This window comes from Lottia gigantea (genome assembly GCF_000327385.1).
Source record: "Lottia gigantea unplaced genomic scaffold LOTGIsca_9, whole genome shotgun sequence".
NCBI lineage: Eukaryota > Metazoa > Mollusca > Gastropoda > Lottiidae > Lottia > Lottia gigantea.
In genome coordinates, this window is record NW_008710950.1 from 1,982,866 (window position 1) to 2,004,046 (window position 21,181).

At 32.9% G+C, this 21,181-nt stretch overlaps 3 protein-coding genes across 3 annotated transcripts; all 3 read right to left on the minus strand.

Annotated features, from left to right (window-relative positions):
• Nucleotides 1–286: 286 nt before the first annotated feature.
• Nucleotides 287–3,217, minus strand: LOTGIDRAFT_184492 (hypothetical protein). Its single transcript, XM_009068264.1, has 3 exons — nucleotides 2,708–3,217; nucleotides 2,265–2,380; nucleotides 287–1,690 (listed from the first exon to the last, which is right to left on the minus strand). Exons 1-3 carry the CDS (start codon nucleotides 3,164–3,166, stop codon nucleotides 382–384), a joined length of 1,884 nt encoding a protein of 627 aa, XP_009066512.1. The 5' UTR covers nucleotides 3,167–3,217; the 3' UTR covers nucleotides 287–381.
• A 2,495-nt stretch (nucleotides 3,218–5,712) lies between these two features.
• On the minus strand, nucleotides 5,713–14,466 carry LOTGIDRAFT_82249 (hypothetical protein; the record flags this gene model as incomplete). The annotated part of the gene is made up of 12 exons (XM_009068159.1): nucleotides 5,713–5,794; nucleotides 6,187–6,232; nucleotides 6,454–6,594; nucleotides 7,085–7,191; nucleotides 7,462–7,540; nucleotides 9,270–9,365; nucleotides 9,570–9,680; nucleotides 10,696–10,785; nucleotides 11,889–11,981; nucleotides 12,280–12,363; nucleotides 12,552–12,610; nucleotides 14,381–14,466. Coding segments are annotated over 12 exons (1,074 nt in total), but the record flags the coding sequence as incomplete, so codon positions are not given.
• A 3,585-nt stretch (nucleotides 14,467–18,051) lies between these two features.
• LOTGIDRAFT_155736 (hypothetical protein) lies at nucleotides 18,052–18,969 on the minus strand (the record flags this gene model as incomplete). Its single annotated transcript, XM_009068265.1, has 1 exon — nucleotides 18,052–18,969. The coding sequence occupies one exon, from the start codon at nucleotides 18,967–18,969 to the stop codon at nucleotides 18,052–18,054; it is 918 nt and encodes a 305-aa protein (XP_009066513.1).
• Nucleotides 18,970–21,181: the final 2,212 nt, after the last annotated feature.

Here is a 21,181-nt window from a genome sequence, read left to right on the forward strand (position 1 = left end):
TTTTACTAATAATTACATTATTGTAAGTGTCTTGGAGTTCTGATATAAAATTAGAAAAAAACCATCATATCTATTTCTTTAAGTGCTTCTGATTATGACAACAGTTTTCTTCAGTTTTTCTGATAAATATCACAAAAAACTTTCACTGTTGCAAGCCACTGGAGTCTCAGGTTATGACTCAGAATGACTTTGACGCTTTTCTGACCTTTCTCCAACAGGAATGAACCTTCCGGTTAGTGAGCACCCGTCTATGTCAATGAACTACTTAAAATAGTTTTAAAAAAATACTTTGTGAGATATTTTATTATATACATTCACATGTCATATCATAACAAAATGAGTCATATTAACATTACTAATATCAGTGGTAGATGAATATGCTTACTCGAAACTGTTTTTATCCCCTTTTAACTCAATGTTATTATCAAGGGCCATAACTTCCTCTATATCATTTTCATGGCTTCCAGAACACAGAGGACAATTGCGACCTAATTCCGTAAAACATTCCTCACAATATACAGCCTGACAGTCTTTATTCTTACATGGCATAATATTTTCTATAACGTCCTCACAATTTGTACAAGTCTGAACAGAATTGTTTCTACAACATGGTAATCTTTTAAAACATTTCGGTAATTTGGAGCTTGATTTCCGTTCATCATCAACAGTATTGGACAATATAAGTTGTTTTGCTTCCAAAATAAATGTTTTCCTCTTAACAAGTATTTTACGATAGAGATAATTGACTCTTTGTTGTTCTCGCTCTGGGTAGAAATAAGCAGCAATGGCATGAAGCAGTCTTTGTCCATAACCCTGCATTATGACAAAAAACAAAGCAACAACATACAAGACAGCAAATAAGTAAATCTGAGATTGATCTGGTTCTGTAGGTTGTGGTAGACAGACATCTATATTTATTGTAGAATTATACGCTTGTGCTATAGATATATCATTGGCTAATATTTTAAATAACTGAGCCATCAGTCCAGAACCTGTAATCTGAATATTGACATTTGATTCACCAGTAAACGTTAGGCGAACGTCACCATGTTTGTTGAGAAGATATAGAGTAAAATGTAGAAGATAGTCAAATAATATCACCATGATCGTAATGACGGAATGTAACAGAACTTGGGCTATTCCCATCTTACATTTACCCTTTTCTGCTACTGACAATTTAATAGCTCTGGTGTCTGTATACATTTTTCTCTCGTTCTTTTTGAGTGGAAGAATAGATTTCTTGTGCTCAGCTCTCCTCTTACCATCAATTTCTTTAAAGTATCGCGTTATATAAAGGTTATCAAATGAAAGCTTAGACTTATAGCGCTTATCATAAAGAAAAGCATTGATAATCAACAAGACAATAGATGTTGACATGATACGTGTTAATATTGTAATAAAATATGTGGCCATGTCTAACTTGTCTGTCAACTCAGATCTTATATTATCAACAATCTGGGCAGCAGATTGCGAAGAATTGGCATTGCTATCTATATTCCCCGAATTTCTGACACCAACTTCAAATAAATTAGAGTAAGCATCTATAACAGATCTGATACCATTAAATATTCCTGAAACCAAATTTCCAGGTATCGTGACAATATTACAAACTCCGAGGTTCTTAAATCCACCACAGATCGTATCACCAACAGTGAATACATCACAGACTTTACCAAGAACACCACGTTTACTCCTGAATATATACAATACAATTGTTTCTGTTAACCAACGTTTAAAATTCAGAGGTAATAAAGGCCTCAATCTTGAAAAAACAAAATATTAATAGTCTGCCAAATTATATATAAATATCAAATAACAGAACACAATTTGATTATTTTCAATTATAAAAACTATTATCTAGTATACAAAAAAATTGTATTTTTATGCTGCAATAAATCATATATTTATGGCATTCAAAAGTGAAATCAAGGGTGCAAATAAAATTTGTCCACAACCAAAGTCTAGAAAGAGCTTCAACGTCATTGTACCAAGTAGTTTCGGTGTACAATACGTTTCGATACTGTTTTATTACTAGTAGTTTACCTTAAGACTGGTGGTTTCATAGGTTTAATGGAGATATTTTGTGAAATAAGATGGTATTTGAAGCATACCTTTTAAGCAATACAGGGCAGTTATTTGTAGAACACGATCTTCTTCGTCGACGTCTTTTACCAAATACTCTTGATATACCGTTGACGAAACCATTGACACCTTTAGAAACAGTATCTGTAACTGTTTTACTGGCCATAGAAATAGGATCTAACGCCTTCATACAATCTTCTTGTATTCTTCTTGAATCTATTTGGCATTTACTTAAGCCGGAATTTACACTTCTTTCACATCTCTGAAAAATGAAATGAAATGAATGGAGTTTTACGTCCTACTTTTCTGCACCATGTAGGCTAATGAAGACGTCACATCTCTGAAATTCGCCATATTCATCAAGCATAAATTCGTGCAAAATATCATAACATGTAAGCAAACAACAACATAATTTAGTAAAAAGTAAAAAACATTTTATCCCTGAAATTAAACCTGTCTTTTATCCATATTTTTTGAATTAATAGGTTTCTTGAAGATTGAACTGTGACTTAACACTAATTGTAATATACTTGTTATTTATAGTAAAGGTAATAGCTCATCTGTCAAGTAACCTTTCTTATTCAATACTTAATTCAGATGATCTTTAAGATATATTTTAACTTACGTTTTTGAAATCCTTCAATGTGTCGAGGGCACCACTGACTGCCCTCTCTGCTTTGTCAATGCCATCCTCCAATACCTTAAAAGCTTTATCCAGTTGTTCACTTAATTTTTTGACTTCATCGACTCCTCTCTGGATCTGTTCCCGTAATGATCTGACTGGTTCTTGTAGTCTATCCTGCAGGGCTTGACTTTGATTATAAGCTAATTCTGTTATACAAGCCATACTGATAGCAACTTGGCTCGAGTTATTGGTAATATTAGTAATAGGTCCCATTAATAACAAGCCAGTTATAATAGACAAGAAAGCTGCTCTACCTTTGCCAGTAGCTAGACTAGGAAATACCAGCAACACAATACATCTGCATCTTGTAGATATTGCAAGACCTATAGCTAGTAGAATGGTTGATACGCCTGTTATAATAGATGATACCAATATATCATAATGGAAACTATAGTACATAGCCAGAAAGATAGCAGCACCTAATACAATACCAGCAAGAACTCCAAATAATGCTTTAAATCGACTGTTTTTACCATCAGAATATTTCAATAGTTTCTTTCTCCATCTTTTCATCGGTCGAGATTCTGAATTCATAGATTTCAGATTATCGGATATTTTTATTTCTCCAAGAGTTTCATCTTTCTTATTGAAAGAAATATTATTTTTGATCATGGAATGGTTATTTATTTTGGATTCATTCTTGGTCTGTTTATTTTCAGGATCAGTATTCCTTTGTTTCACAGATCTTATTATAGAAAATGATTTGCGCCAAGATGTTACTGCCTTGACATATTCTGCTGGGAAATGACCTGTTTCACCAGTCGTGATATTGTTACCTATCACCCAGCCACATCCAACATCTTTTATATGATGTATTTTATCACCAACTCTGACAGCAATGTCTCCTTGGTTTAGTGGTGTGTAGTCGTATATAGCTTCATAACTCATTTTCTACAATAATAAAGAAGTAAAATATCTGTTCTAAATAATTTAATGTTTTTATTTATGCTCCGAAATTCTAAATGTTGACGATAAATTGTGTGGATCATCAATCCAGTCCCGTAAAAAAATTTAACGATTTTGTAAATCTGAACACTTTTTATAAATCATACAAACAATGTTCATCATTTGCAATTTACATCATCATTTAAGATTGGGATATTTCATTGACTGAGCTTATAAAGATGGCTGCCATTCAGACCTTACAAAAGTAAAAGCTTTGAGCTATGGATTATCCTTTCTTTAATCAGCTAAAACGTTTTAAGTTCTGCAGTTTCAACGGTGTAAAATCGATTGACTTTGACAAAACTGAATAAATAAAATGCATTCATTTCAAGGCGAGCTGCCAAATTATATAGTGTGTGAGGGTAAATATACGCAGTTACTTTGTTTAGGCTTTTGAATATTGAATGGTTTTAAAATGATCTTAAAGCTTTTCTATGCCCAATGTTAGTGTAAAGTAAAATCGTGCACTGTAATTATCTCATAATTAAATAAAAAAGATTGTATTATATAATTACTTACATATTTACTGTATTTTACTTAGTACAGCAGCTGATCTCAAATCATGCCAAACGAATGCCCGTAATGGTTTTTATACAGCAACCATCATTTCCGGAGATTTATAAACATTACAATTTCATAGGTCCACTTGAAACCACTTGTATTCAAATTATATGATCGCTCGACTCTTATTGGCTGATCAGTAATAAAATAAATTTTATGTACATATAAGGACCTTACAAACTTGGTTTTTTTTCCTGAACAAAGTCAAATAAATCGATGTTTTAAATTTGTCATAGATTTTTTTTATACTTACAATCATGACCATGACTCGGATAATTAATAGGGCAGTCCACTAACGCAAACCCAAAATTATTATAAGGTAGACTGGATATCGAATCTTATTTAATATTTGCCTGGGTCACACTGACAAAATGCGATCTGTATGTAGTTATCATCTGGTATATCTCTGGTTTAGCCCCATTTTATTAGACATCGAAGATGGTGAATGCAAATACAGCATGCAGTCATTTATCAATGCCGTTGATTTATTGGATGCAGGCCCTTGAGTTAGACTTGATTGTTCGCCGTTTATTTGCAAAAATACCAAATATGCTTCACCGTCTATTGGGCGTCAAATTTTTGATGCTTTGGATATAGGACTCGTGGTTTGTTCGCGGAAAATATAATTCGCCGAACATACCACGAGGCTGGAGAGTCTATGGTTATGTCTCCCGGATCAGCAACACGGTGTGCATAGGACCTAGGTGACGAAATGTATCACTAATTGTATTGAATAGGAATGTTTCTCACACAAATATGCAACCACATAGAAATTAAATGAATATGAGCAATATCCGGAACGTTTCAAAATAGCATTAATAGATCCTAGTGAATATTAGATTTAGGAAGTGATAAGATAACAATAAAGTTATATATAAAATACTTTCAATGTTTATAGTTCTCTGAAACCGGAAATCCTATTTATGTCTATAGGTCATCTTTGATTTCCTTATTACTAAGAGATAGTGGACCATGACAGAAGACGACCACTTGGATAACAACAACAACGGTTATCTTGAAATTGGCTGTAAACAATAGACATTAACATTTTCAAAGCGCCCAAATTGTTTCCTTAATCTTCTTCATGTAACCTTCCATAAGAAAATGAACCATCATCAGCATCATCTAATTCGTGTTTATCATTGTGTTGATTATCGCCTGACAATATCATCTATAACAACAACAAAATATTCGATCACTTACAGAAAACAAAGTAAAATAATGATGACATTACAATGTATGTAAAAGTGTCACAATTTTTTTGAGGATTTCTGTTTAATTTTGTTGATAAAACTATATAGCTTTGCAATGTTTTCTGATAGCTGTCTCTGTTGTAAGTGCCCGTCTTCATAAAGTGCAGAGAAGTAGGTTATTTTTTAGTAGGTGCAATTTTCAGATTATGACGTCCGATCTACAATTACAGAAGTACAAACCGTATTCTCTGAAGGAATTGGTACTTTTCTTAGTAAAATACATAAAGGTGTATACAGTATACTTATAATACCAAGACCACGTATTAACCTGAAATAGAAAGAGGACGTAAAACTCCATTCATTTCATTTTCATATAACCTGAAATAGAGTCCATAAATTCAATGAAATTTATGTAATTTGTGTAAATCTTTAATAAATATTGATATGGGTGTAAAGGGTACGAACGATTCTTAAGAGCTTTGCCCGACCGAGGCATAAGAAATAATTCATTTTCAAATTGGAAATTCAAACATCTACAGAGTATTTAGAAAGATCGTTGCCATAGGAATGGTATTTTGAAATGAAACCAAGATTCGTTACCAAATAAAAGTGAGTCAATGCTGACCATTGTTAACATCGATGTTATCATCCTTTTGACCCACTTGCGAAGTTTTCCTTGTTAATTTAATCTTTCAGATTTTTGGGGAAACAGCTACTTACCATGGAAATCCCACTATCTTTACCAACTGACCTGCCACAGAAGGACCTATAAAGTGATATGAATAATTGATAAAAATTCTCAAATAATGAATATAAAGAAAAGAAAAATAAAACAATAAATTCAAAGTCCTCAAGTAAAATTTAACATTTCGTTTATTTTTGCCGAACGACGAAGATGCTAGAAGTCTGTCCGTCCGTCAAGCGTGCTTGGTAACTACACGCTTCATTTGGGGCTGTAATAATGTAGGTTTCATGTTATATACTTACCAACAGAATATGCCAAACAAACTGATAACTGCGCTATAGCATACACACTCCCATAAAAAGCATCATGTCTCGTATCAACTAGTAAAGCTAACATTGGCATCAATGCAGCATCTGTAGCACCTATCAACAAAATAATCAAAACTACAAGGAAACTATATCGGTGTTCCCAAACATTTGTCTGATGTTGATTAAGTACAAAATATTGTAACAAATAACAAATTACTAACACAATAGGTTTGCAGAGGTTTATGGATGATAACAATATATTTCTTACCTAAACCCAATCCTAGACCTAGGTGTGGCAGTAATAATTGTGTTAGCTCCGTTGCAAACGGCAACTAGAATAAAAATGGTTTTAAATGAGAACTTCGTTGATAAGTAAACAAAATTATGCTTGTCAGCTTTACTGTGGAAATTGAGTAATTCTCTGACCACTCACTTGTTTTCTCAAAGAAATATAATTCAGTTTCTAAATCGACACATTTTACTTATACCTGACCTCATTCACTTCAAAGCAACATTTTCCTGCCACACATTAAATGCAATGATCTTAGAGGTACTTCAGGTTTTCTTAAGGAATTTTAACTAAATACAATTTAAGGCGAAATTCAAGTTTGGGGATATCAATCACCAGCAGTAGGTATGTAGAGCCAACCTAACCAAAGAATATTATAATTCAAACTTACACAAATTAAGCATAAACTAATCATAACCATACATACAATAGTTGTTATCCACCTAAAAAATATATTTACAACAGGATATTTCCACTGTTAAAATAGATACATCAATTGTAATATCTATATCAAAACAGAACCGAGTTTCATGCTATACGATCTTCAGACAACTGTCCCTAATAAAGTTGGACAGGTAGAACTTATTCGCACGTCTACACTTCGAGACGAGTTCGTAAAGTGGTAAATTTAAGATAGTTGGTTAGACTACCTATCGAACAGATTTTATGAAAATTCCAACAAAACAAAGCACAAGGTACAAATTTCTACTCACCGTCCTATGTTCCTGGCAGTAACACCAAAGAAATTAGTACCAATGAGGTACCCAATACTATCGGGTAAAAAAACTAGCCCTAAAATACAATCATAATAATGTTTATTTTTTTTAAATACAAGTATGATTTTGGTATTTTCAGCAATTTCCCCAAAGAAATGATCCTACTTAAAGGTTAGTCATTCATTATTGAGATTTCTAACTTTCTCATAATTGTTCTTTTTTGGGCTCATATATTCTTTATTTTAAACATACATATTAAACATTTTACATTATCATACAGAACATAATATATAAAGGTAGGGTTTCAATCCTACATCCAACAAATTTAACTACAGATCTCATACATCTATAAAATACATGACACGTTGTTTATAGGTATTTGTGACAGTAAGAGGGGTCTTTAAAAAGCTTGTAAATCTTTCCATTTTTTCATTGTAAATTTTTGAAATAGGATATTTGTTTAATTCTAAATTCTTTATTTATTCAAATATCTACAAAGGTCGAATTTACTAGGGTTAATATTTAAGAGTTTACATTTGTAAATATAACATTTTGTCCAATAAATTAAGTGGTTTGCAAAGAGCCACTGTGGATTGGTTTTAAATTTCGTTTTGTTCACTATGAAAATATTCTGAATATTATCTAATTTTAATTTCACTTGTGTATAAAATTTCATTTAATTTACCTAAGACAACTTAAACATAACCACAGCCATATACGCCCACCGCGGCATGCAGATGGTAAATATTCAAGATTTTGGGCCAAGGGATATAACTCTGCTTCTTACGGTCGAAAATAGCTCAAATTCGAACTTGATCTTCGTTTTATGAACATGTCTACACATGCCGAATTTCATTTGATTCCATCAAAAAATCTAGTTTTTAGAGCGTTTACAAGCAAATTTTGACGGGCAGACGGACCGACGGACAGAGTGTTTACGAGCAATTGATGTTGATGGAAGCACTTAATGTATAGAGGTTAAAGGGCGATAACTCCTTAAAGTTGACGTAAGAGGCTTAAATCTTGAAAAAGCCTTAAATTTAATCAGAAGTAAACTAAAATTTCTCAAACGTTTCGATTTAGGTCCAATAACATCCATTTTAAGTTTCATCAAAATCGGTTGAAAACTAAGAGAGTAATAGCATATTCCAGATTTTGGGGCAAGAGCAATAACTCTGCTTCTAACGGTCGAAAAAAGCTCAAATTCGAACTTGATCTTCGTTTTATGAATATGTATACACATACCGAATTTCATTTGATACCATCAAAAACTCTAGTTTTTAGAGCGTATACAAGCAAATGTTGACGGACGGACCGACGGACAGACAGGGGTATAAAAGCGCAGCGCATTAAATTTTCACGAATTTTATACATTTTCATACAGTTATGATTGATACTATCAAAGGCTCTCCTAAAATCAATTGCTAAAAGAAATCCTACCATCCTTTTATTATTAGCTAGATCTATACAGTCATTTATAACTATTTCTTATAATTTAAATAACGCTGTATTTTATCATCACTGCATTTGTAAGCCAGTTTTCTCATCACCATCTAACACTTATAGTATTGGTAATGTAAGGTAATGATTTAAGATGCCTCAATTATTTGGTCTAGCATACAGGTAACTTTAAGAAGTTCAGTGCACATGGAACTAGCCAAACGATAGAAGTGGACATATTTTCTGGTAATGGGGTCGAGAGATTTCGGGGAAAAAAGAAGTGTTACACGTTTTGTTCAGGAATTCAAATTATATTCAATTCTTCATAGTACTCTTTTTCCATTAAAAATATATTATATAGTCACCTATTTGCCATTTTTCAGCATTCATTGTCTGCATAATCCATAACGGCACGGTTGGTTCAATAACCGCCATGGCCATTGACGTGAGCATTATGGATCCTAAAAATAATATCAAAGTAGAAATAGCTAATATCAGTTCAAGTTTAAAAAATTTTAAACATGCATATTTAAATGGGGAGATGCACACGAGATACCGCATACAAGAAGCGTGGTTATAGAGAAAATAGCTTATGATTTCTAATAGCAGAAACGCCGAAATAAACGATATTTTTGGTACGATTTTATAGTTAGTAATAATTTTACCTGATATTACCAAAATATATGGATCTTGTAATAACTTTAATAAAGATGTTGTTTTTTTTTCTCTCTGTAGATTAAAGAAAGCAATAATAATAGTTTTATAAGGGAACATTACTGATGTATGGAAAGGGATAGGCCCCATATATTATATACAGTGGTGTAACCTTTATTCGTGAATATAAGAATTCAACACCGAATTTCGCCAAAATTAATAAACGAACATTTTTAGATGTTTCTTCAGATATTCTAAAAATTGATTAAAATTAGTTTGCTTCGATTTTTTTTATTTTCGATTTCCCTCACCTTGACCTATATTTCATGAGTAACCAACTCGACAACGGCTGCAAAATGCGTCACCTATTTAATGTTGATTTATAATAAGGCGAGAAAAACACGGTTGATACCCAGTGGTATAATTATCATTTGTCTGTAACGTTAATAATTTTTCATTATAACTAATGACAATTTCTTCAAAGAACAATGATTTTAAAAAAAATTTAAAAAGTAATTTATTGCTAAAAGTCATTGAAACAACATAAGAATATGGCCCACATTTTCTGCTAACATGGTATCCGCTAGTTTTTCACGTGACTTTGTTCAGTGGAATAATTAAAGCTTGTGATTATATCCTAAATTGGCTGATAAAAAATTCTGATATTTGGTAATAACTGAAATCCGCCATTTTGCATATGTTAAAAAAAAGAAAATAAATATGTCTTTACTTTGAAACGATAGGAAAAATTCTGCAGGTTGACTTTGTAGAAAAAAAACCCCATGAAAACATGTAAATGCTTAGGCCACGAAATTAGGTTACTAGAATGTATAATTATAATCAAACATTACGTTATACGTTTCCATTAATTTGTATCTTGGTTGTTAACCATTAATAACATATTGTATTTTAACAAAGAAATTTGACCCCTGTGTAGAGTATTCAACCTTACCCGATGGAAAATGTAGGGCTTGAGTATCAACCACTGACAAGCTGAAACAAGAAAACACCAAGATTATCATGGAAAGAAATGAAATCTGCATTTCATATCCAAGTAGACAATTTGATAACAACGGCGGATCATCTTGTAAAGATAATCCCCAGTATAATTTCATAAAATTTGAATGTCAAGCTTACCTAAATCAAGGGCGATAAATACAGCTATGATGCAGAATGGTGCAACTTTACCAACAAATGTGTACATAAAACCACCGAAAGGGTAACCAACTGAAATGGATGAAAGGCCATGGTTTGAAACATTTTATTCTGTAAAAAAGGCAACACGAACCACGAGTGAACACTAATAGCAATAATCAAGTAAAAGTAAAATTTTTTAATTTGAAAAATGGTAATACTAAGAAATCTGTATGGGGCGGTAATTCGGTCACCGGACATTTGGTCACAGTAAAAAGGTGACACGATAATTTGGTCACACGGTAATTTGACCTTGACCTCCGATGACCTCGTCGTGATAGTCTCTTCGTCCCCATGGGGACTCTTTCACAAAATTCTACGTCCACGTTGTGGAGGACTAATTGCTCTGTCCAACAATACCACCCGATCGCTTCTTCGACTTCCCAGGACTTATTGCCGGACTTAGGAACGTAACGTCAAAGCGCTCGATAGGACCGATAAATCGAAACCCAAAGTGAAATTGAAAAAAAAAACGCTTTAGCCATTGGTTCGTAGTCCACGAAACACCAATACCATTCGGACTAACTGAATAAATGGTGGAGGGGATAGAGTTTTGAAACTGTCACTTTTGCAACTTCGGCGGGCTTGACCATGGATGACCTTAACAGTCATATCGTCGTGTTTAATCGTCCTCTATCCAGTAATATTCGCACATGGGGCTTCTTTGTGACCTTATTATTGTGGCGAATTACCCTGTGACTGTATTACTGTGACCAAATTACCGTGTGACCTTTTTACTGTAACCAAATAACCATGTGACCGTATTACTGTGGCCAAATTACCGTGTGATATTTTTACTGTGACCAAATTTCCGTGTAACCTTTATACTGTGACCAAATTTCCGGTGACCGAATTTCCTGTGACTAATTACCTAAATTCTTCTGTATTGCCAAAGTTTTCAAGACTTGGGCAGATTGAAATGTTTGAAGCTTAGTAATGAATTATCAATATCTATTTATTGTTACTAAAAGTTCTGTCATGGTGGTCTTAACCTGGTAAATTTAAATTGGGTCATATTATTGCAATTCTATGTCATGACTGTAATTTGAAATAAAAATAAAACATTGCAAGCATCTCAAATACTCTAGAATTATTTCAACAACTGTCTGACAAATGGGTGGAAATGATATTTTTACCTAAAATTCCCGTAGCAGAACCTCCCATAGCCACCCCCATAGCTTTACTTCTCTGTTTATCGTCTGGGTAACGTTCAGCAACTATACTCATTCCTGTATAGATATAGAATAATGTTATTGGCTACTTAATTTTTTATTCGGATACAAAATCATCATCCGGGTGGCTAATGTTGGAAGTAGGGGTTTAGCTTCCAATATACGCGAAGGACTGACTAAGTATGAAAAGATTACCAGATGTATATCGCTGATGGGCTAATGTCAGGAGATCGAAGCTGTTGAAGAATCAACCTCGCATCACAATTATAAGTAACACGGTCTAGTCTTATGCCCTATGATGAATCTAACATGATATTAATAGTATTTTTCTGCGGAAATATATTACGGCACTCACCTCCTATAGCTAATGCAGCAGATCCCAGACCTTGTACAGATCTAGCTATAAACAATGGTATATAATACACTGAAAAGGCGAACACTGAAAGTTTAAAAACGTTACATAGTTACAATGTCGTCTTAACTGTGAGTTAAAAATATTCAGGAACAAGTCTGTTTTGTTGCATTAACAACTTTTGTAGATTATCAAAGACATATACCATTACATTATATATTGTATATATTCAATATATAGTAAGAAAGTTAAAAAGAACATTAAAAAAACAATACCTAATGTTGAAACTAAGATGATGGTAGTGCCAGCAAACAATAAACATTGGTAACCAAACCTGTTAAAATAATGAACAACTATTATTCCTTATTCCCATTTCACTTTACGAGTTACGACACATGAAAATGTTTTATTAAATGGACAGATATATGCGATTTAGTTTGATAATAATATGTTTTGTGTAACAAGCCACGTGAAAGGGTTCTTAATTTCAGTTTATCTAAAATTCTTTACTTTTTTGAGTCACATCTTAAACCTTGATACTCTTGTCATTAATTTAATAACGACAATACTACAGAAATGTTTCTTCACAATCAATTAAATAATAGATTGACAAACCAATAATATATATAATCTTCCAATTTTACAACAGAATAATCAGGATTTAATATGCAAGTGTATTCATATTTTCGCTCCTATTGGCATGCTTCGATGTAACTTGTATAAATATCCAATGCTTCTCATCTGTATCTTATTTGACCCTGTGGCATCATTACAAAGGTACGAAAGCCGGGTCAGGACTTCCAACTTCCGACTTCCAAGTTTTTTTTTTCACTTCCTACTTCCGACTTCCAAGTTTTTTTTCACTTCCGACTTCCGATTTCCAACTTTTTACTTCGGACTTCCAAGTTTTTCCTCCAGCGAGCTGGTAATTAAGTCTACGCTTTTGTGATCATGTCCAATGTGGCTTGTTAACGCGATAGTTGTCATCTGATCTCAATAAAATTTGGTTTAATTTATACCTAAGAGTCCTTAGGCACGTTCAAATTAAGGTATGATTCAACAGAGGATAACAGAGTTTCACAACTAGTCCGCTATGCTAGGGCTTGTTCTCTTTATAAGGGCTTTCTGGCAAGAAGTCGAATATTAACCGTGAAATTACCGAAACAGGTTACTTGACACAACAAGTCGTTGTCTAGCAAGATATGCCCACTTTCCTGATACATTTTCAGTATATCAAGGGTGGTCACCAATCTGTGTCAAATCATACCAAAAATCTCAATTGTTCAAGATATTGTTGATATAAACACACAATATTCAATGAAATTCGGACATAAACTATCGCATTAACAAGCTAACGAATTTTGATGCGTTTTTACTAAGTCAAGGGCAAAAACTCGAATTCCGGTCATCGAAAGATCATCAAATTTGAACTTGTCCAAGAATTCATTAATATAAATGATCACACCAAATTTCATTAAAATCAGATAACAAGCCAATTATGGACCGACGGACGGACAGAGGTGACGACAATATACGACCACATTATATGTGGGCGTATAAAAACTGTCCAACGAAACATCATGAATATCGAACTTATCCAAAATCTCATCAATATATAAATGATCACACCAAATTTCATTCGAATCAGATGAAAACTGTAGTCTCTATTGCGTTCACAATCCAATTTCAATTCGTTTAGGCTAAGTCAAGGGCAATAACTCAAAAACTGTTCATCGAAAAATTGTGAATATCGAACTTGTCCAAGATCTCATTAATATAAATGATCACACCAAATTTCATTCGAATCAGATGAAAACTGTAGTCTCTATCGCGCTCAAAAGCCAACTTAGACGCGTTTTGGCTAAGTCAAGGGCAATAACTCAAAAAACCGTTCATTGAAAAATTGTAAATATCGAACTTGTCCAAGGTCTCATCAATATAAAGTGAAAAAAAACTTGGAAGTCGGAAGTCGGAAGTGAAAATAAAAACTTGAAAATCGGATATATTAGATACCCATAATTTATTTTTGCTCTACATTGTATATATAATGTATATAAGGCTGCATTAAGAAATGTGGCGAACAGAATTAAAACTGAGAATTTACCTTCCAGCAAGTGGGCTTATAAAAGGATTGGCTATAAGTTGGACAATAGCTTTAGATGATAATAACCAACCCACTTTACTATTCTCGTTCATAATATTAGCCGATAATAGAAATATTCTCTGAGTGATAGTTTCTTCCGATTGGTTCTTTGAGGACATAATCAAATTTGATTGGTTCGTTAGAACTGTTCGATTCCCATATTCCCAGTTAGCATTATCAATTCCTAGGAGATAATCGGGAATTATTGGAACTGAAAAAATAGTAATTAGCGATTTATTTAATCAAGAGAACATTTTACTACTCAAAGCATTAGTTCTAGAAATGAAAGAAAATCGCATAATTTCTTTAAAAATACTTCAAACCAGGAATTTTACTCACTATTTCTATATGTCTTTTCTATATGTCACAGAGTATCTTAAATTGACGAGTCGTCATTTAAACATTCAATCACGAAAAGATCTGGACATAGATTTGAAGGCTCAAATTTCGATGGCGAGCTGTGAACACTATTACTGATTGGCTTAGCTAAATAGAATTCCCGATACTGAAACTAAGGTAAGATTGGCCAAATATGGCAATCGTACCTTTAACGTTCCACGCATCCTGCACCACTTTGTAATAAATTGAAATAACACCATTATCAACGTATTTTATTTCCAGAGAAAATGAAATACATTTTGATTTTGAAAATACAGACTGTATCCATAACATCGTGAGCAATATCTTTAACTTAATCTACCCAAATAATGATATATTATAAGCTTATACGAATATAAAAAAATTAGAGAAATTTACGATAGCTCACATACGACATACTTCACTTTTAATTTTGAATTAAAAAGATTAATTTTCACCTAGGTTTTGGTTTTAATTTGTAATATATATTTTCGAACACAAATCAAAGAAAAACGTTTCGAAAAGGTTTAGGTAAAAATTTTGGTAAATTTGTTCTTTATTCAATCAAATGACACCTTCGTCTTTTCTGGCCCAGGGTATTGTTAAACCAGCATATAATATATACATAGGCCAACTGTGGCTGAATTATGAGCAAATCTAAAACAAAGTCCAAGTCCAAGTCTGTACGTGTTTTGTTAAGCTCAGTTTTGCATGTTTTTTGGCTTTATAATTTTCAAATAGTACGGACGCCCAAGGATCAATTCAAAATGCAGATGAGAAATATAGAGCAATATGAAGAAAATGATAAGATGGTAAATGAAATGTTATGAACCTACCTACAACTGTAAGCAGTAGATTATCCAACATATTGGTGAAGAAAACAATCGCTAACACCAATTTATCTGACTCTTTCACCATACTCGATAAATGAAATAAGCTGGTAGTTTCCATATTATTAAAACCAATTCGTACAGTCCAAAACTTCAACAAAACTTTAACATTATTTTATATTGTGATGACGTGTTTCGAATAATAATTTGCATTTAACAGATCTTGGATCTTGCCTTATTTTTACAGCATGTTTTTAATGTTCTTCTTTTTGTCTTTTCTATTTGAAAGCATTTATTTAGATTATGATTTTGTAATTTGTCATTCTGTAGATGTTTGCTTAATGGAAGTTCGTCGAAGTATTTCTTCACATTTAATTAGAAGACAATTAGGATAACAATATCAGCGCCGAAACTGTATATAGGCAAATTCATCCTATCATTAAGACTAAACTTAGAAAGAAATGGAAAGATCAAAAATTAAACATGATATCCGCTAAAAATTTTGCTTTTTTGATGTCCAATTTTTTGAACAAATTATAAAAATTGTATTTCTACTGCAGGAAAAAGATCTATTCGAATATTAAGCATCATTTAGGCCAGAGTTTCACAAAAAATTTCAAACATGATTTTTGCCTCAAGCAAAAACATAGACCAGTACGACCATGAACACATGTTATTTTTAATATGGAAGCTCATATATTCGATGAAACTTTAAAATTTCGCTACGATTCTTACCTTATTGTTAATTCTATCCTGAACTCACTTTCTTCAAGTCTCTGTTTAAAATGGCTAGGAAGCGACATGAATGACATAGTCAGTAATTAAATGATTGCCCATCACCTTAAAAACTGATTAAATTTATCGAGGCGACAAGATCAATTTATATTTGACGTGTATGTTATTAAACGCATGGGTTGCCAGACCAGTTTAACGGCAGTTTGTTACAACCAAATGCTATTGGAATATGACATCCAGGGGGGATTTATTGTTCCAAATTATTGTGAAAGGACCGTGGTCTACAGATTTCTTCACACAAACTATATTGTATAAAGCGGATGTCTGAAAATATGTTTACTGTATAAATGGTCATATACATGTACGTACATTTGACCATTGATAGCTTCGTCTAATTTGGAACATTTTGCCGAATGACAACATTCAAAAATTCAAATTTAGTCATACATTTCTTTCGGAACATGATTAGTTTTCAGTCGGGCACTTCCATAGGTGTTAGTTCATAATTTTACTAAGTTTCGTCCAAATCCTTTAGGAAGTTGCCTTGAATGCAGATGCGCTTTGAGGAACATGATCGGTAATGTATATTAAATAAACCTTCATGGGTTCATCATACGATTTCAAGTTTTGTCAACATACATCAAGAACTGTGTTTTAAACATTGATACGAAAAAGAACTTGTTTCGAAAGATAAGGGTGATAGCCAATATTGAAGTTGTTAATTCCTTTTCAGGTTGATAATCATATAACTCATATTAAATATTAAGATCTTTCCCAAAAATGGGTTTTATATTCTATAAATACTCGAGTTGCTAACTACTCAGTACTGTTTTATGGAGTCTTGTTATGAAAGCTAATGACTTAAAATCTCTGTAATCATATTATCGTTATGACACAAGACATCCATTACCAAACTTGTTATAGTACGTGGGAATAAATAGCAAATATAGAATACATTATAAGTAACAGGAATATAGTTAGGTGAATATTTCAAATCGTTCCATGATTTCGTATGTTATAGACATCGGCTAAACAAAGGAAGGTGGTAATTTTTAGTAGAATGGATAGTCAAGACATTCACCAAAATGTTGTTGATATAATGACAATGTATTTTTAATCTTTCTTTTTTCAGTGCATGGTAGGCCAACAAATCAAGTGTGTTAATTTCGGTCATTACGTGTTTCACGTTCAACAAAATTTGCCGTTTCTACTTGATACGTTCATGAGGGAAATGACTGTCGTAGTATTTCATAAATTACTCGAGATTACAATTAAGATTATATCCGTGATACGATTCACAAAGAATCTCATCTTAAAGGAATGGTTAAAATCTCTCTGATATTTTAATGTGGGTAAATTATGTTTATTTGTTTGTTATAGAAATGTGGAACAAGGGTGCTTCGATAAATGCACCTTATCAATTTTTTAAAACATTGTCTTGGGGAGAACTCTTTCAGACGCTCTGTGGGAGGTTTGCAACTTTGCACTTCGACAGAGCTGCCGAATTTTGAATCTCAACATCGACAGCTGTCCCCTAGTTTCGAGAGGCTTGCCCTGAACATAAATGTAGCAATCATACACAAAACTCGAGGATCAAATTCGTTTTCACTTAAGCTTAAGAAACTTTTTGCAAACATATCTGTATGAGCCTTGTAAGAAAGATTCATCTATCGAGTTTTCAGAGACATTACACTTTTATTACTCTCCATGTCATCCACAAACAGACAAAAAGAAATCAAAATCAGACATTTGTTCACCATCATGCAGCCACTCCCAAATATGCTGATTAGATGCATCTGATAGATAAGTAGAACGCAAAGGATTCGGTATAACTAACTTTGGCGGTTCCGTCTCTCTTAGTGTTTGGTAAGAAGAAAACCGTTTGTGTCCTAGTCTTAATGTTTCTATTTTATCAGAAAGAGAGTTGGCTTGTTCTTTAAATATAGATTCCTTTCTATCCAAAGGCGTGTTTTTCAATTCTTTAGACAAATCACTTTCTCCGTGAACAGCTTCGTTTTCGATGTCGAAATCACCTTCATCTTCCTTGAGTGTTTTGATGATATGATCAACTTCCTCTCTCAATTGAACAGCTTCCGGTGGTTCCTTGGCTTTTATTTGCACATGTAAACTCGAATGTTGCCGCGATTTCTGCATATCCAAACCCATCCTTCTTTTAGCTGATGAATGACATGGTGCGGATCTTCCATACATCTTTCGAACCTTGTCAGATTCGGAGTTTAGCTTCGGAGAACACAGCCGAATGTTTTTATCGGCCCAATTGGTGTCGACACTGTTACTGAAATATCGAGTTTTAGACGTTGGTCTTGATTTTGTGTGCTCAAACAGACTTTTATCGCTATTTCCTCGATTCGTCTGAGTAAACATAGCTCGTAAATCTGGTTTAAAGTTACTGCTGATAGGATCTAAAGGCAATATATAACTTATACCACGACTAATCTTATTGCGGGTTATTGCATCTCGAACGTGTGTGAGGGGAGGCAAATCTGGCCATTCATATTCCAAAAGTTCAATATTGAACGAATCACTTCTTTGACTATCTAAACTTTTAGACGGTCTCGTACTTGATTTTGTTTTTGGGGAAGTTATTTTGTGTATCGTCGTTGCCATTTTCTTCACAGTTAAATCTTAATAGCTGTAAATATAAAGAACAGACAATCATATATAAAAAAAAAATGATCTGATTGTTTTTGTTTCCATAAGTCGAGATACTTGTATTTTATCGAACTTTCATATGAAAACAGACGTTTGGTGATTTCTGATTATTGGATATATGCTAATTGATCAGTGAGGTCTCTGCTGGTTGCTTTCGTAGGTAGGAAGACAAGACAAGGAACAATCTGACCTTCGTTACCTCAATAACGTTCAGAAACTTCTACATCATGAAATATACTGAATTGTAAATATAAACATGTAGTACTGAACGAGATTATATTTGGAAATGTATTTTTTTTAAAAGAAAACTTAACTTTGCCAACTTTTGTCAAAATTTTGTTTATCCAATTTGTGTTTACTTGTCACATAAGAGGTATGCATGTTAACGCCATTTTTATCACATTGATAACCTTTAATCCAAAGTAAATAAAATAGTTTACGTTATAGGTATGTAACATCTATGAGGTCCTTAAGTAACACCGTTTTGATTCGCTGTTCACTCTTAATAATTAGTATTAAAAACATTTTGCTTGAAACATATAACAATTTCATATTTTGGGATTTACATCAAATTGATATTTCCTAAACAATACTTGTCCTTAGACCTATCTGAGCAGAAGTTCCAATCAGTTACTCCCACATTACAACCCACATATTTCTGTTATAGCTCTGTTAGTCCGCACCACAAGTTACCGCAACAAACATTGCTGGTGACCCAAAAATACCCTTTTCATACTCGAGGATGTTTTTAAACCAACATCCATTACGTACAGCCCACTCAGCTGGTAATGTTTGTTTTATATATTTTACAGTATTCTGACAGAAAATAGGTTGAAGGGAATTCATGTAAAAATTCACGGTACATACCCCGAATAGAATAATTATTTTGAAAAAGTAAGATTTTGATACAACCGATACAACTGACCTTATCTCTGTGGATGTCGTGTCCTCTCTTACAAGGGTTCTAAACTTTGTAACCCTACTCAATTAATTTACTATGTGATTTAGATGACAGTAGAGATATATGGACACCAAGTCAAATACAAACCGCTTAGGGCTTGTTTAATGTACTGATTAGTATATGACTAAGTTTAAACAAAAGAGTCAACTATAACTCGCTATTGGCAACCAACGTAAGATAATCTCGTTGAAGAAGTTTAATCCATTACTTATATTGACTTAAATATATTTTAACATGCTTCACTACTTTAGGTCCTGGCTGAAGTCAAAATAATATGTAGATAATATATCATAATAATTATAGCAATGGTTCATGTTATAAGTAACTTATACACTTCTTTGGGCATATGAGTAGGACGAGAGTAGACCAATATGAAAAACTTACGCAAAAAATCACAATGACATGGAAATATAGACAATCACTAATTTCAAACCAATAACAGAGGCAAAAATTGGTTGAAACTATTTTTGATATTTTATTCAAAAATAGTGAATCAAAAATGTACAATGCATATCAGAAATTTTGACTCTTTACTCATATCCGTGTTTGAAAGCTGAATTGACGACACGTCTTTCTGTCATATATGGAAAAGACAAAAATAGAAAATGTAATTTCTATTTGAAGGGATTATGCGATTCACATATATTCAAGACCCAAATCAATTCCCGAAAATGGCAAACAATGGCAAAAAAGAAATGAACAAAATGCTTTCAAAACATTAGTTGTCATATTTATAATAACAAAGTTTAGAAGATTAATTTTGATGGACTAATGTTTTACATAACGGAAATATCTTTGTTTCCGTGGGTCATTAAGACTGATTGCTGACTAGCATTATCTAAGTAAGGGTAAGGATATAACAAGTCTATCTGTGTTTTTGTTTTATTTACATTAAAATATTGCACTTATAACTAATATAACTTAACAATAATAAATCAACATTTCATAACTCACAGTTTGTAAAGTTTTATTTTCAAAGAAACCAGGAAGTACAGGGTATTGTCTTTACTCCTGATTTAGGCATCCTTTGGACTAGATTTTTGATTGACTGAATTTTGTTGCTTGTACGCATTTTCATTATCCAAGAAAAAGAGAAAACAAATTCTTAACTGAGTTTAAAATCAAATTGATATTATCTATAACGCAGCAATGTTGGCAGCATATGCTTACTCTTCTAGACACCTGATACCACTTTCATTATGAAAT